This window comes from Toxorhynchites rutilus, chromosome 2 (assembly GCF_029784135.1).
Source record: "Toxorhynchites rutilus septentrionalis strain SRP chromosome 2, ASM2978413v1, whole genome shotgun sequence".
NCBI lineage: Eukaryota > Metazoa > Arthropoda > Insecta > Diptera > Culicidae > Toxorhynchites > Toxorhynchites rutilus.
The window spans coordinates 327,035,897-327,053,267 of record NC_073745.1 but is presented as its reverse complement, the minus strand read 5'-3'; the positions used below and the strand labels follow the sequence as shown (position 1 = coordinate 327,053,267).

At 41.6% G+C, this 17,371-nt stretch overlaps 1 protein-coding gene across 1 annotated transcript in view; it reads left to right on the top strand.

The window, feature by feature from the left end:
* LOC129771902 (uncharacterized) overlaps window positions 1-17,371 on the top strand; it is a 473,701-nt gene that overhangs the window by 403,177 nt on the left and 53,153 nt on the right. The window contains exon 9 of the mRNA XM_055776027.1: window positions 16,816-16,974. Within this exon, the coding sequence (XP_055632002.1) occupies window positions 16,816-16,974 (159 nt within the window). The remainder of the gene's footprint in view (window positions 1-16,815; window positions 16,975-17,371) is intronic.

Genomic DNA, 17,371 nt, shown 5'->3' with positions numbered 1-17,371 from the left:
TTTCAAGAAAAAAATATAAAAAAATTCGAGGGGTTGAATCCGAGACACGACCGCTTAGGACGTAGGACTACGCAATATTTTCCTTGAAATTTGTTGGTTTATCATTTCGGATATTATTTACTAATACGTCGAAAGTTCATAGATAACTCTTTAGTAAAAAAGTTTCGGGGACCCTGAAAATGTTTAATGGCTTGCGTGGTTTTGTAAAATCATTTCGAGAAGCAACGATTCTTTCTTGCTTTTGCGAGAACAGTACACTGATATGTCGCAATTTGTTTCTTTACATCAATGCACGCATTGCACTGAGTATTTAACGAGAGCCATTCAACAAGCATCAAACACGCGTCTAACAGATGCGCACAGTTGCAGCGATAATATTCAAGTGAAATATTCGCTAGCGTTCACAGCGTATGGGGAAATTGGAATGCTTCCAATTTTCATCAATTTTATCCATATACAGACTATGGGATTGTAATGTTTAGCATATCAAACAAATCTTAGAAAGTTTCTGATTCGATTGGTATGCAAATCGTTAAAATCCGTTCGCAGCAAAAATAGTTATTAACGTTAACTTTATTTCATAAAAACGTGACCTGTTTTCTGATTTGGCACCCTTTTTGTAAGACGTAGTCCTACGTCAAAAAAAATAGCACCCTTGGTCCTGAGACTATGTAAACAATTAAAAATAGATACAATAAAAAATTACGAAAACGGAATCCATTTTATTTGCGAGTATAATATTTTGACATAGAACTATGTCTTTCAGGAAGGGTGCCAAATCAGAAAACAGGTCTCGTCTTTATGAAATAAAGTTAACGTTGATAACTATTTTCACTGTGAACAAATTCTCTTGTCAAAACATGCAAGTCGGTGGTAATTTTTTCCCACTGAGCTGTGTTTCCCTAACACGGACTCCAAAATTAATGTGTATGGGGGAATCCGCTATGCAAATACATGCAAGTCGAAGGTATTTCTTGGTGTTGAGTACTTTTGTACTCGTTTTTCGTTGTGCAGACCGAAATATGTTTCACTAAAACGTACTTTTAAACTGAGAAGTCTGAGAAAATCGGCATTTCAGATACTAGAGATGAATGAACTTTCGCGGTTCGAGAACTACGTGAACATGAGATATGCAACAATTTCAGAGGAAAATATAAAATACAATGATCGTTTGACAATTCTTCCGTTCCTATATTGTGGTAGTCCTTGGCATCATATCAAACGTAAAAGGACGTTCATCAAATTTATTTGTTACGAAGAACTTAATCTATTACAAAAATATCGATTCATTTTAAAATAATATTCGAAGTGGTAAACAAGTGAATTGAATAATGCAATTGCGTAGTTCTACTTCGAAAATATGCGGTCGTGTCCTATATACAACCTCTTACAATTTTGACGTAGGACTACGTCTTTCATTTCTATACTGGGGTGTAAGTTCAAAGTTTCGGATATGAAAACGTTACGCTGGAGAACGAGATTTTGAGCGTTAATAGCTCCTAAACAACTGAACGAAATGGTACGATAAACACTGCATTCGAAAGATAAAATGTCTACACGTTATATGTTTGTTACTTTTTGATCCAAAAACTTGTTTGAATAGCCCTAAAATTGCTTTCAAAACAGGCTATTGAAATCACACAAATCGGTATAAAACCGAGTGTTGCTTGGAAATCCACTCAGTTATGATTGCGCAACGATTGAGGTACCATTACTGGAATGAATGGATATTTCCCTAACACAGACTTTAAAACTACGGAGCCAGGAGAAAGTGGCATTGAAAAATAGATGGAAGCAGTAGGAACTTTTGTACTCGTTTGCGTTTTTGTAAATCGGAATGTTTCCCTAACACAGACTTCAAAACCATGAAGTCAGGGGAAATCTATATTACAAAATAGATGCAAGCAGCGGGTACTTTTGTACTCACTTGCGTTTCTGGAAATTGAAATGTTTCCCTAACACAGACTTCAAATCCATGGAGCCAGGGGAAATCGGCATTGCCGATAGATTAAAGTCGACAACACTTTTATACCCACAAGCATTTCTACACTCCGGAATTCGTTTTGCTATCACTGTCTACCAAAGCTGGTACAAATGAAACACTATGCCTCGATTATTCGAGACTGCATTGGAAGACATATCTTCATGTCGCCAGCTCACTGAACTTCTACGCATACCGTTTGATGATTAGGCAAAATGTTGATAAGTATTTGCTGCGATAACTATTACCATAATGCATGAATTGACTTAAATTGGAATTTGTTTGTAATTGAATTCGTAAATAGTTTCATTCATTCACTAGTTTTATCAATAATTTAATCAATACACACAAAAGAAAGCTCTGCGCAGCGACGATATCGTACCCAATGGGGAACATCTGAGGTGGGATTATTGGTAATTGAAGAAATAAATTGATGACTAAGCCAACGGCAGTCCTACGTCAACCTTGCGTTTATATCATAGGTATAACCCATCCATATTTTTTTAAAAAGATAAGATAATTGACTTCAATTTGATACATCGGTCATCGAAATCGGTCGAGTAGTTCAAAAGTTATGAATTTTTGTAAAGGTTAAAGGGTGTGTCACATCAAATTGCATCACGGAAAAAACGTTGTAGAAATTCGCCCAGTAGACCGATCCTTTTGAAAATTTTAGACAGTAAAATAAAAACTATTAAACAACTTTTGGCATTTTCTTTTTATTCATACTTCGAGCCCAAGCCCGTATGCTCGCACCTTCCTCTTTACCCCGTCCATATGGTTCTGTACAACGTCAGGTTGTAGTTTTTTTTGAACAGAAATCCATTTTCTCTTGAAGTCCGCCTCCGATTTGACAACTTTTGGGTTCTTCCGGAGGGCCTGCTTCATAATCACCCAATATTTCTCTATTGGGCGAAGCTCCGGCGCGTTGGGCGGGTTCATTTCCTTTGGCACGAAGGTGACCCCGTTGGCTTCGTACCACTCCAACACGTCCTTTGAATAGCGGCACGAAGCGAGATCCGGCCAGAAGATGGTCGGGCCCTCGTGCTGCTTCAATAGTGGTAGTAAGCGCTTCTGTAGGCACTCCTTAAGGTAAACCTGCCCGTTTATCGTGCCGGTCATCACGAAGGGGGCGCTCCGCTTTCCACAAGAGCTGATCGCTTGCCACACCATGTACTTTTTGGCAAACTTGGATAGTTTCTGCTTGCGAATCTCCTCCGGAACGCTGAATTTGTCCTCTGCGGGGAAGAACAACAGGCCCGGCAGCTGACGAAAGTCCGCTTTGACGTAGGTTTCGTCGTCCATTACCAGGCAATGCGGCTTCGTCAGCATTTCGGTGTACAGCTTCCGGGCTCGCGTCTTCCCCACCATGTTTTGCATTTCATCGCGGTTAGGAGCCGTCTGAACCTTGTATGTACGCAGGCCCTCCCGCTGCTTGGTCCGCTGGACGAATGAACTTGACAAATTCAGCTTATTGGCGACATCCCGGACCGAACTTCTCGGATCACGTCTAAACTGCTTAACTACGCGCTTGTGATCTTTTTCACTGACGGAGCATCCATTTTTGCCGTTCCTCACCTTCCGGTCGATGGTTAGGTTCTCGAAGTATCGTTTTAGTACTCTGCTGACCGTGGATTGGACGATTCCCAGTATCTTCCCGATGTCCCGATGTGACAACTCCGGATTCTCGAACTGAGTGCACAGGATTAATTCACGACGCTCTTTTTCGTTCGACGACATTTTTCCAAATTTACGAAACAGTGAAGCATGGCCAACGTGATCTATACACTCTTATCTGATTATAAGCGAAAGCTGAAGATATAATTCCTAAACATTGAATTTCTACAGCGTTTTTTCCGTGATGCAATTTGATGTGACACACCCTTTATTTTCGGAAAAAAATGGGAAAAAACTGTTTTTCCGGATCACGCTGAAATCGAACTGGTCTAACGAAAAAATATAAAAATACGGGTTTAATATATTGCGATAAGAAACAAAACAATCACTTTTCACGGACATCTGAGAACTAGTATATCTTTTTGGCATGGAGTAGCTGTATGAGTAAAAATGGATCGCCAAATGTGTTGGTAAGCGTAAAACTCGAGAAAGGAATTGACCGATTTAAGTTGTCTGTATATTTTAATATTCTCTGTATCGACCATGTATTCCATGCAATGGAGAAACATGTTAATTGCAAGTGATTGAACAATCTTGAAGAGAATTGAGGGGCTTAAAATGCAAGGGGAGTAAGTGACTTGATCGATTTCTCTTCGTCAACTTTTTCTTTGATTAGTAACTCAACTGCAAAAACGTTCCAATTTGAGTTTGCTATAGAATCCGACAGATGAAGTTCTGACCTATCTTCCACATTGTCAAATACAGCTGAAAATGAGTTTGCAGCTAAGTTATGACCAGAAGAGAGAGTCGATGTAGAGAAAACGATCGAATCACTTACACCCCTTTCATTCAAAGCCCCTCAATTGTGAATATTATAATGACGAGTTTTGATAGAAGTACAGGGTTTTCCAACTTTAAATTCCGAAAGTAAATTGAAATAAAACACACTTAGAATTCGAATTTCGATGAAACTTTTATTTCAAATTAAAGTTTGGTTTATGCCATTATGTTTGAAATACAACATCATTCAAATGTCATTCGTCTTCCTAAGTTCGAAGCCGCCGGACGCATATATTTCGTGATCGTGTATCGTTGAAGTGATACCGTTATTCTCGTGACTGGTCAAGTGATTGTGCGCAATAACGGGATTCCCTAGATTGTAGCTGGATTGCATTGAAGCGGACACAACAAGCAGGAGGAAGAAGGCCTGCAGCGCGGGCGCTGTGTGCTGTGTGCTGGTGAATTTATCGCCTCTCGTCATCGACACCATTATCGTGCTGTGGTGCGATACACCGGTTCAGCTGCACCGAAGGATTGATACGCGTTGGAGATTATCCGCATTGGTGTGGTGTGCATCATAAGTATCAATAATTTTATTAGGTTAAGTTTATTAGCTTTAGAAAGAAAAAACAAACAAAAAATTGAAAAATTAACTAAAAAGTGTACATCTGCCACTTTAAATGGCAGATGAAGAAGGAACCGTTGACATGGAGATTGAATCCACTGTCTACCCCTCCATATCTACGGGAGCTGGAAAGTCGCTTAAACGCGTTCCCCCCTCGGATGTCTCTTTAGAGGGAGAGTTAAGTCACCTAAACAAGCCCCCCTCAAGAAAATTTGCAAACCTTTCCTCTTCACCCCCTCAATCTCCTGCTCCCGCTTCCGATCAACTCCCGAACTTGCCTCCCAGCCCTACTGTTCCTGATCCCGCTCAACAATCGACCTCGTCCCCCTCAGTTGTTTCCTCTCCTCGTGTCAAGGTCTATCCAGAAGATTCACCTGGATCTGGCCCAAGGGTTGTTTTCTTCCGGCCCAAACCAAAAGGAAAATCTCTAAATGTCATTCAAATTTCTAAAGATCTGGCAAGATATTATTCCTCCGTGGTCGAAATTAGAAAGGCTAGACCGAACAAACTGCGTGTTGTCGTGGCTAATCGGAAGCACGCTAACGATATTGTTGTCGACAATCGTTTTGTAATAGAGTATCGCGTATATGTGCCCTGCCATAACGTAGAAATTGCGGGGGTGATTACAGAAACGGGTCTGACGAGCGAAATAATAAAAGAGGGAGATGGCAGATTTAAACAGCTCCCTTTGAAGCAAATTAAAATATTGGACTGCCAGCAACTAGGAAAAGTTTCCCAGAATGGGGAAGAAAAAAAATTCACGCCGTCCAACTCGTTTCGAGTAACTTTTGCTGGTTCCGCCCTCCCTGACTACGTTATGGTGGATAAATTAAGGCTTCCAGTGCGACTCTTCGTGCCAAAGCCCATGACTTGCAACAAATGCAAGTCAGTTGGTCATACAGCAGATTATTGCGCCAACAAGGAGCGCTGTGCCACTTGCGGAGAGCAACATGAGGGGAAATCCTGCAGTGCGACTGAGCATAAATGTCCATATTGCGGGGGATCCCCACATGAGCTCTCAGCTTGTGAAACTTACAAGAGTCGCTGGGATAAACAGAAGCGCTCTTTGAAGGAACGCTCGAAGCGCACTTTTGCGGAAATTTTGAAGGGCGCTTCTCCACTGGCTCAAGAGCAACAACCAATCAACACACATAATGTTTTCGCTACGTTGCCAGTTGACGAAATAGAAGCGGACACAGCTAGCGGGGGCACAACGGTTATTTCCAAAGGGAATCCCCGGCGCAAAAATGTGACCACTCCCAAAGTTCAAGGACAAGTCCCTCCGGTGATACCCCCTGTTAGCTTGCCTAAAAAATCGAGTGCAGCGGACAAGCAAAATCAGGTTCCCCCTGGTTTCCGTGGGAATAGTTCATCTTCGAACGACCCAGCACTCGAGGGGACATCAAAAACCCCAACTGTTCCTATTTTTCCGTCCAGCTCAACTTCCCAATCGGGATTTATAAAGTTGTCTGACCTTTTGGATCAAATCTTCAAGTGTTTTAATGTTTCCGACTCCATCAGAACCATTGTCATCTCAATGCTTCCAGTATTAAAGACAATTTTGCAACAATTGATGCAAACATGGCCCCTCCTTGCAATGATTATCTCTCTTGATGTCTAATTTAAATAGAGAGGTCGGAGATATCACTGTTTTACAGTGGAATTGTCGTAGTCTTACCCCTAAATTGGATACATTCAAATTTTTAATTCATAAAGTCAATTGTGATGTTTTTGCACTGTCCGAAACCTGGCTCTCTTCTCAAAATGATCTCTCTTTCCACGATTTTAATATAATACGCTTGGACCGCGATGACAGATACGGAGGGGTACTATTGGGGATCAATAAGTGTCACTCTTTTTTTAGAATTGACCTTCCACCTATTGGAGGGATCGAAGCTGTTGCCTGTCATGCAAACATCAGAGACAAAGACCTTTGTATAGTCAGCTTGTATTGGCCTCCGAGATCTGCGGTTAGCCGCAAGCAACTTGTTGACATGTGCTCACTCCTTCCTGAGCCACGATTGATCTTGGGAGACTTCAACTCTCACGGAACTGCCTGGGGGGAACAGTACGACGACAATCGTTCATCGTTGATATATGACCTTTGTTACAGCTTCAATATGACCGTTTTGAACACTGGGGAAACAACACGTGTACCTAAACCTCCTGCTAACCCAAGTGCTCTTGACCTCTCGCTTTGCTCGAATTCACTATCGTTAGATTGCAAGTGGAATGTAATCCAGGATCCCAACGGTAGTGATCACTTGCCAATCGAAATTTCCATCACCATTGGGTCGAATTCTTCTGAATCTATAAACATGGCATATGACCTCACAAGACACATTGACTGGAAAAAATATGCGGACGCGATTGCTCTAGCCATCAATTCCAAAGATGGTTTACCTCCATTGGAGGAGTATAACTTCCTTTCTCGTTTGATCTATGACAGCGCGGTTCGCGCTCAAACGAAACCCATCCCAGGTTCCACTATTCGTCGAAGGCCTCCCAATCCATGGTGGGATAGCCAATGTTCCAAGCTTTATCAGGATAAATCGAATGCATTTAAAGCTTTTCGGAAAAGTGGAACCATTGAGAATTTTCAAACGTATTTATCCCTTGAAAATCAATTTAAAAACTTGATCAAAGGGAAAAAACGTGCTTATTGGCGAAATTTCGTGGGAGGTCTGTCACGAGAAACGTCAATGAAAAAATTATGGAAAGTGGCTCGAAACATGAGAAATCGCTCTTCAACGAATGAAAGCGAGGAATATTCACATCGATGGATTTTTAATTTTGCACGGAAAGTTTGTCCCGATTCCGTTCCTGTACAAAAAATTGTTCGAGATATTTCACAAGATAGGTGCGATCTTGATTCCGAGTTTTCGATGGTAGAATTCTCTCTTGCTCTCCTTTCATGTAACAATTCTGCGCCGGGATCGGATAGAATTAAGTTCAACTTGCTGAAAAACTTCCCTGATGTGGCGAAACATCGCTTGTTGAATTTATTCAATCGGTTTATGGAGCATAATATTGTTCCAGATGATTGGAGACAAGTACGAGTTATAGCTATTAAAAAACCCGGAAAGCCCGCGTCCGACTTCAATTCGTACCGCCCAATAGCAATGCTGTCTTGTATACGGAAATTGTTGGAGAAAATGATCTTGTTTCGTCTTGATCGTTGGGTTGAAACGAATGGCTTACTCTCAGATACACAATATGGGTTCCGCAGGGGCAAGGGGACGAATGATTGTCTTGCGTTGCTTTCTTCAGAAATTCAAATGGCTTACGCCGGAAAAAAACAAATGGCTTCAGTATTCTTGGACATAAAGGGGGCCTTTGATTTTGTTTCAATAGAGGTTTTGTCAGACAAATTACACTTTCGGGGTCTGCCGCCTCTATTGAATAATATGTTATATAACTTGCTTTGTGAGAAACATTTGAACTTTTCTCACGGAGATTCGGCAGTAAGTCGGTTCTCTTACATGGGCCTCCCCCAGGGCTCATGTTTAAGCCCCCTTTTGTACAACTTCTATGTAAGCGACATCGACAATTGCCTTACACAAAATTGCAGCCTAAGACAACTTGCAGATGATGGAGTGGTGTCTGTCGTAGGATCAAACGAATCCGACCTGCAAGGACCCTTACAAGATACTTTGAACAATTTTTCAACCTGGGCCATTGGGCTAGGGATCGAATTCTCCACGGAGAAAACAGAGATGGTGGTTTTTTCTAGGAAGCATAGACCAGCAAAACCAAAGCTTCAACTTTTGGGTAAACCGATCACTCATGCTATGTCATTCAAGTATCTTGGGGTATGGTTCGACTCCAAATGTACTTGGGGGGCCCATATTAGGTATCTGAGTAAAAAATGTCAACAAAGAATAAACTTTCTCCGTACAATTACCGGCACCTGGTGGGGAGCCCATCCCGAAGATCTTATAATGTTGTATCGAACAACTATTCTCTCAGTGATGGAGTATGGCAGTTTCTGTTTTCAATCAGCTGCCAAAACACACCTCATTAAACTCGAGCGAATTCAGTATCTTTGTCTCCGTATTGCGTTGGGATGTATGCCCTCAACGCATACCATGAGTCTCGAGGTTTTGGCAGGCCTACTCCCACTAAAAGATCGCTTCAATTTATTATCTCTTCGGTTCCTCATCCGGTGTAAGGTCATGAACCCATTGGTGATCGGAAATTTTGAGCAGCTGATCGAGCTAAATTTTCATTCTGGATTCATGAGCTCATATCATGAATTCGTCTCCATGCAGGTTGATCCTTCTTCGTATATTCCCAACCGTGTTTGTTTTCCTGACTACATCAATTCCTCTGTACATTTTGATCTGTCCATGAAGCAGGATATCCATGGAATTCCAGATTATCATCGATCGGGGATCGTTCCTACGATTTTCGAAGCAAAGTATGGGCGTGTCAATTGTGATAATATGTACTTTACTGATGGGTCCTCTATGAATGAGTCCACAGGATTTGGAGTGTTCAACAATTTTTTTAGCACCTCACACAGTCTTCAGTATCCTTGCTCAGTGTATATTGCTGAATTGGCAGCAATTCATTGGGCGCTGGACAGCGTCGCCTCACGACCTGTTGAACACTATTACATTGTAACGGATAGTCTTAGCTCTGTCGAAGCTATCCGTTCAGTGAGGCCGGAAAAGCACTCGCCGTACTTCCTTGAGAGAATACGAGAAATTTTGAGTGCTTTATCCAGACGCTGTTATGTCATTACCTTTGTCTGGGTCCCTTCACATTGCTCAATTCCGGGTAATGAGAGGGCTGACTCATTAGCAAAGGTAGGTGCAATTGAAGGCGAAATTTATCAGCGTCAAATCGCCTTCAATGAATTTTATTCTTTAGTTCGTAAAAATACCATCGTTAACTGGCAACGCAAATGGAACGAAGATGAATTGGGCCGGTGGCTCCACTCAATTATCCCTAAGGTTAGCCTCAAACCATGGTTCAAAAGTCTGGACTTGAGTCGGGACTTTATTCGCACCTTCTCCCGACTCATGTCCAATCACTGTTCGTTAAACGCGCTACTCTTTCGTTTTGATCTTGCCGACAGCAATATCTGTGCCTGCGACCAAGGTTACCACGACGTCGAACACGTTGTTTGGTCGTGCGAGGAGTATCTTGTTGCCAGATCGAATTTAGAAAACTCTCTTCGGGCTAGAGGAAGGCAGCCCAATGTGCCGGTGAGAGATGTGTTGGCTGGTTTAGACCTTGATTACATGTCCCAAATATATGTCTTCCTAAAAGTTATCGATCTTCGTGTCTGATTATCCTTATATCCTTATATTCTCCTTTTCCTTTTTCTTCGCGAGAAATCAAATCCCTTCTTATTAACAATAGAATAAGGTGAACTGTAAAAACATTTTAGATATAAGATAGGCTTAAGAATTGAGTGTAATGAATGTGAGTGTGAATGTGAGAGTGAACATTGTCAACATATCCTTTTATCCCTTCCTTTTCCTGAAGAAAATATGTCACCCTTCTAAACTCGAGTAGACCGCGAGTAATCGGTTTTCTACACCATTAACATTAGAATTAAGGAAAAATGTTTATATATACTTGTAACAATACAGTCAGGAGTTTGGCTCCTTTAAACTTATGTAACTGAGCCTGTAAAAATAAACGATTTAATAAAAAAAAAAAAAAAAAAATCATTCAAATGTCCACCTAGGGCTTCCTCGCACACCTTGATCCGGAACAGGTAATTTTCGATGACTTTTCGGCACATATGGGGTGGTATCTCGATCATAACTTCACGAATGTTGTCTTTCAAATGTTCAAGAGTTTGCGGAGAGTTGGCATAGACACGGTCTTTCGCATAACCCCACAAAAAAAGTCTAGCGGGTTCAAATCGCATGATCAGGACGGCCAATTGGCATCACCAAAACGCGAAATTATGCGTCCCTCAAATTTCGTTCGCAATATGGCCATGTTCGGTCGTGTTGTGTGGCACGTGGCGCCGTCCTGCTGAAACCACATGTCATCCGTATCCATATCTTCAATTTGTGGCAAAAAAATCGGTTGACATGCGGCCATAGCGCTCACCATTCACAGTTACCGTCTCGCCGTCCTCATTTTCAAAGAAATACGGCCCGATGACTCCGCCAGACCATAATGCGCACCAAACAGTGACTTTTGAGGGATGTAATGGTCTCTCAACAATCACGTGTGGATTTTCTGAGCCCCATATACGGAAATTTTGGGTTTTCACATAGCCACCGAGCTCGAAATGTGCCTCATCGCTGAAGAAAGTTTGATGCGAAAATTCAGCATTTTGCTGCTGTTGTTCGTTCACCTAATCGACGTATGCCCGACACATTCCATGGTCACCACGCTCTAATTTTTGTACCAGTTGGACTTTATATGGATGTAGCTGCAAGTCCAAATGCAAAATTCGCCACAATGATGTGTTTGACAAGCCCAATTGCTGAGCACGCCGTGGAATCGAAACATTCGGGTCATCCTCCACACTGGCAGCAACAGCAGCAATATTTTCGGCCGAACGCACATTACGATGATGCACAGGTTTCACAATATCCGCTACGGATCCAGTTTGTTCGAATTTACGCACTACATCAGCGATTGTGTGCTCTGTAGGCCGTCAATGACGAACAAAATCCGTCCGTAATGCTCGAAAAACATTTGCCGGTTTTTCATCATTTTTATAATATAATTTAACAAAATTCACACGTTGTGCGATGCTAAAACGATCCATATTATAAAATGGCAGACATTCAACTAACGATATGACACTTTGGTTGACAGCTATGTCAAACTGTTGTCAGCGCAGAGCTGTATACTTTCGGAAGCCCGAAATGGAAAACCCTGTACTAGGAAATTTATAACAGAAGGAAATTGTGAAGGGTTGGCATTGAACGTTCGCTTAGGCGTCGTGCACAAATTATGCAACACTAAACATCCCACTCTCTCCTACGTAACGCAATTTCCTATCTCGTATACACAGTTAGTAACGCAACCTTGACCCCCTCATATCTCGAGAACGGCTTCATTTAGAAGGAGATCGATAATTAGCTTTTTTTTCGGTTTAAATCACATCATGATTCATAATTTGTGCCTAAAATTCTAACCCTTTGCCGTACAACATCGAATCCCACTCGTGGTGTACTTGCATAACATAGGGCGCTAAAATGCTCAGCAGAGTAGTGAAACCACTTAATGTGTAACGTATTAAATAATACGGGAAGGGGTTAACATACGAAAATTATAAGTTTGGAAACTTCATAAAAATTCGATGTTTCACAAAGTTCGTCTAATATAGTTTTACCACATGACTTCTATTGTATGAAATTTATAAAAAAAATTTCTAAGTGTATATTTTTCACGTTTAAACATCAATACTCTAGAACTCCTTCTAAGAAACTATTTTGGTACGACTCATAGTTTTTGAGATATAAATTATCAAAGATTTCTCTTACTAAAATCGATAAAAGTTGCACTTGCGTCAAAAAATTCCCTTCATGCCAAACGGAATACAAACATTCATTCGAATCAAAAATACATGTTTTAAAAATCTGCATTTTCAAAGCGATTTCATTTGGAATTGCTCTATGGATTCAACATCGAAACGGGGCACCATATTTTTTCTCACTCCTAGAAGCTCGAAACAACGAGAGCGATCAATAGGAGACGGACGTGGAGCAGCTTTCCTATTTAAAATGGCGGATTTATTGTTCCCCGGTGTCTTAACACCAAACGAAATCGAAATTCACCCTCTCGTCTCGTAATCAGTTGTCATCAGTTTCGAAACTTTATTAGTTGACAAACGTATGAAAACAGAAACCGTAATCATCATCGTGGCCGCGATGCTGGCGGGACTAATTCCAATCTGTTCGGGTGTTTACGTTACCTCGCGGAGCCTCGTGGGCGATGAATACTGGACTGGGGAATGGAGGACCATCAGAACCGAGTGACTTCATAAATTCAGAGCTTTCACGTGCTGCCCGTGTTCTGTGTTTCTTCTTTTGTTTACCGGAATTGAGCATAAACAGCAGAAGTTAATTGGTCCTCTGCTGGCCGTCGCTTTGGCAATGTTACGGTTTCATAAATTTAGTAGACTAAACTACGAGTTCCCGTGGATGATGGCGGCATTGTTTTGCCAACGAAATTATTCGTTGATCTCATCAGATTACAGTAGCTTTTCGGTGTGCCCATTTCAGCAACTGATTTTCACTGATAGCCACCGTATCGGCAAAAAGAAACGCTCTTCTATAAGTGTGCTCAATTATCTGCTCTACGAGACCACTAGACTCAGCGCAAAAACGACCAAAACTTTGGCCAGATTTTCCAGATTTTCTTCCGCACCAAGCAGACCACTCGGTTGGTCACATTTTCTGGGGATATTGTTTTTCGCCTTCCGGTTCCGTTTTACCTTCTTCATGGGCCATTGTCTTGCTGCAGGCTGCATGATTTATGAACATGTTTGTTCGTCGTCTGGATTCCTGTCTTTTTCTTTCCCAGAATGCACAAATTTGCACCAGCTTTGGTCCACAGGGTCGTCGTGGGAAACGAGCACACTTTCGCTGACGCCACATCCGGTCCAGGCTAACTTCAGAGCCTGGCGATGCTTTGGTTGACTTGCCAGCGACCGGCCATTAATCATTCCGTGGATAATCCGACCGAACAACATTCATAAAAATGTTAATTTTTCTATATAGGAAAACAAATTAAATGAAAAAAAAAAACAAGAAGAAGGAAGTCCGAAACTAGTTCCATTGAGAGAATGAGTTATTTGCGAAATAACATTCTAGCAGCTTTTGCCCGCTCAGCACAAACTGCATCGTACACTTCAATGAAGTAAGGAGTAAAAAAAGGGAATCTAAAGTTCACCGAAGAAGAAAAATAAAGGGCGAAGGGGAGAGAAAGGGATTGCCAAACCATTGAACGCCGGAGCGAAATAAAACGAACTACATCCCTTTCCTAGAATTCCATTTCCGCAATATCCGCAGGAGGTGAATCACATGGAATTCGAGCAGAGAGTGCGAGAAAAACACCAACGACGGGGACGGGTCACATCCACAGAAAAAAAAAGAATGTACCGCCAATGAAAAATGTCGATGTACAACGCGGCCAACACAACGGAGGGCGCTCTTTTGGCAGTATCGAGGCGATAACGACAGGACGAACGATGACGCCAACGACGCCAACGACGCCAACGACGAAGACGACGTCGGTGGGACGTTATTTTTCCGTTCGTCCGCTCTGGAAAGTGCCAACAAGACAAGCCTTTTGCGCCCCGGTGTAAGAAGTTGCTATCGCCTGTTTTTTTTTTTTGGTTGTCCGTGAGGTGCAAAGGGACAAGACATCCGGTGGGAGGCGGGGCTGTCGCTCTGAGGTGGCTGCAAAATAAGCGACGCGACAATAAAAATGTCTAATTTATGAACTTCCGATTTTTTTTTGTTCTTTCCTTTCTTGGTGTTTGCACAGTGCTTCCCGAATAAGACCTTGGCCAAGCGCGACCGGTTCGAGTGGTTGATTAAGTGCAGGCCTCGCGCTCTGCAGAGGGAGAGGAGAAAGGGGCAATAGACTACGGCGGAGGAATGGTTGGAACGTGCTCAAAATTTAGAAATTGATGTATCCCCTCTCTTTGGGTGGTTAGGGCAAAGATTTATTAAGTACAGGTCGGAATTGAAGTTCATAAATTAAACATGGAGCATTGAGGAATCTACCTCTTATGAGGAACCCCTTCAGCAATTCATTATGAGTTGCATATGGACTGTTTCGAGGCTCACTATTAAAAGGTCTATTTAATGAGAATGTCTGAATTTGTAGCGAATCACGTTGTCTCCCGTTAAGTCATATGAAACAAACAATACTTAAACGACTATCTTATCGTTAGGTTCAAATTCATGTTAATTGGCATTAAATTGTATTTTGATGTGTTGGAGGACGATTTAGTTAAGAGATGGAAAATCTTTGAAAATCCATATAAAACCAAAATATTTGTTTAGACTTTTTCTTAAACTGCGAATCAGTCAGGGGTTAAATTTCTATTGATATGGGACAACCGTACAGATAAACAAACAAACATACTCACAATTGACCCAATTAGAACCGTTCAAAAGTATAGTATAAAAACTAGATTTTTCATGTTATTAATTTTTTGATTATTCTACAAAACAAGAAAACGAGATATGAACGAGAAAAGTGTCACCCACATCTGGGTGACGGGGCGATGAAAGGGTTAATTGATCAAAACAACTAAAACAACAGAAAATGTAGCTGGTCTTATAGAAACTTGACAGTTGAAAATACGAAAACTTTCGTTTACGTTCAGCGCTTGCACACACACACATAAGAAAATCATGCAGTGTATGGTAGACACAAATACCTACACACTAGAATATAAATTGAAACATTGTTTGTTTCCAAGATTATCCTGGGGTGGCATTGCGCATTTCGAAACGAGTAACTCGTATCGACAAAATTCGAACTCAAATCGAAATGGGGTTAGTATTATGTATATTTTTCAAGTTCATATTTTCGGTGTACCAGATTTGGAGCAAAACTTGTCTCGTAGAGAAATGTAAAATTTTTGGGTTCGTAAACAAAGCTGGTCAAAGGCATGTCAAAATGGTCGGAACGAACAAAAATCACTCGTTTCGGTCTTACAAAAGTTGGACAGAGTGCAGAGTCGCCAGTGTTTGTTGATATTGTATGCGTTTGTTCGCTATATAATCACGGAACTCCTTGCAATCATAATAAAACCAAAGAAATCATAGAGTATCCCATTGATTTATAGTATTTACGATCATTTCCATCCAACCCACGACGAAACAGTGGCGGAAAACTATTCTGCTTAATCAAACATTAATTATAATTCCGTTGTAATGCTCATCGTGGCAATTGAGCTCATCAACAAAAACACACAACCCCAGCGGGTCACGCGATGCTCCTGGCATGCGATGATTACTCTCCGCCCCACCACTCAAGTCTATCGATTCCGTCCAAACGGACGGTGTCGTTTCCCACAATGAGACACGGTATGCTTACCCCTCGCCCCCCTCTTTGGGGGCTACTGTTGTGCCCAGTGTTGGCTACCGTTAACATAATCAATAATGAATCATAATGAAAATTTCCCGGAAATTATTCCGATCCGGTACTGACCTCAGCCTGCAAACCGCTTGGCGAAAATGACCCTCATCCGGTTCCGTAACCTCCGACCCCGACCAGTTGTTGCCCATTGAGTTCCTGGAAGCGTTCCCCGAAACCACTGCATAGGGTTTTTTTGTTCGTACTTTTTTTCGTCGAGGGCATCATTATGGATGGTTTTTTTTTTTCAATGTGTTTTCCAATGCTTTTCGCCAGTTTAAATCGGCTTGACATGGTCAAACTGAAAGATGGGTCGTGACGTTCCTCTCCCTATCTGCCAAATTCATACAAATCATCAACATTTTTCATATTTTGCGTCCCGTTCCCCTAATTTGTTCATGTATTTTACAAGATTTTAATATCCAACAGTTGATTAGCGAGTTCAAATCGTTCAATTTAGCCTCAGAAAGCAGAAAGAAAAAATTCCCGAAAATTTGTTCTAGCGGTTTCGTTGTTTCCTTCCAGGAAACCCGTTACCGATCCTTCATGTCGCAACACGAAAAGTGCTCGTCCTCACAAAATGTTTAACCCAAACAAGAACCTGGAGGCAGGACTTAAATTTCTACCTCACCTTTATCGACCTTCATCCACTTCTGTTCAGCCAAAACTGGGCAATGTTTGATTGGTAATTTTTGTGTTTCATTTTTTTTTTCGCTCTACCCTTTCGTTACAGGTCAATTGCCAGTCTAAACAAGACGTCCCGGGCGGTCCGGGCGTGGTCCGATTGCACAGGAGAACGTGACCATCTGATATTCTACGATGGCAGCAGTACGAACGACCCGGTTCTGGCCAAATATTGCGGAGGTGATTGGCTGCCAAAGGTGGTTTCAAGGTTAGTGTCTGAACCCATTGCAACACATTCTGAAATGAAAATGAAAATTACTGGAAATCTTCCGATACACACGAATTTTAAAGAAACGTCAGTAAAACATTGTTTACAATAACAGAAGGAGCACAAAACACAAAAAAAAACTTTTCCAATCCTACTTATAATGAGATAACTTTATCATATTCTTCAATAGATAATAAAGCGCATTTTTCTGCTCACTTCGCTAGGAATTAGGCAGAGAAAACAAAGAAAAACAACAGCACCAATCACATGACGTTGTTTTCCGGTCGCCAGAATGGGTGTTGTTGACTTCCTTCGCCCCGCAGCTGGTACCAGCTTCCCCTCATCGGGACCAACAAGTCACCTCCTAAACTGATACGCCGGCTGATATGTCTGGCAA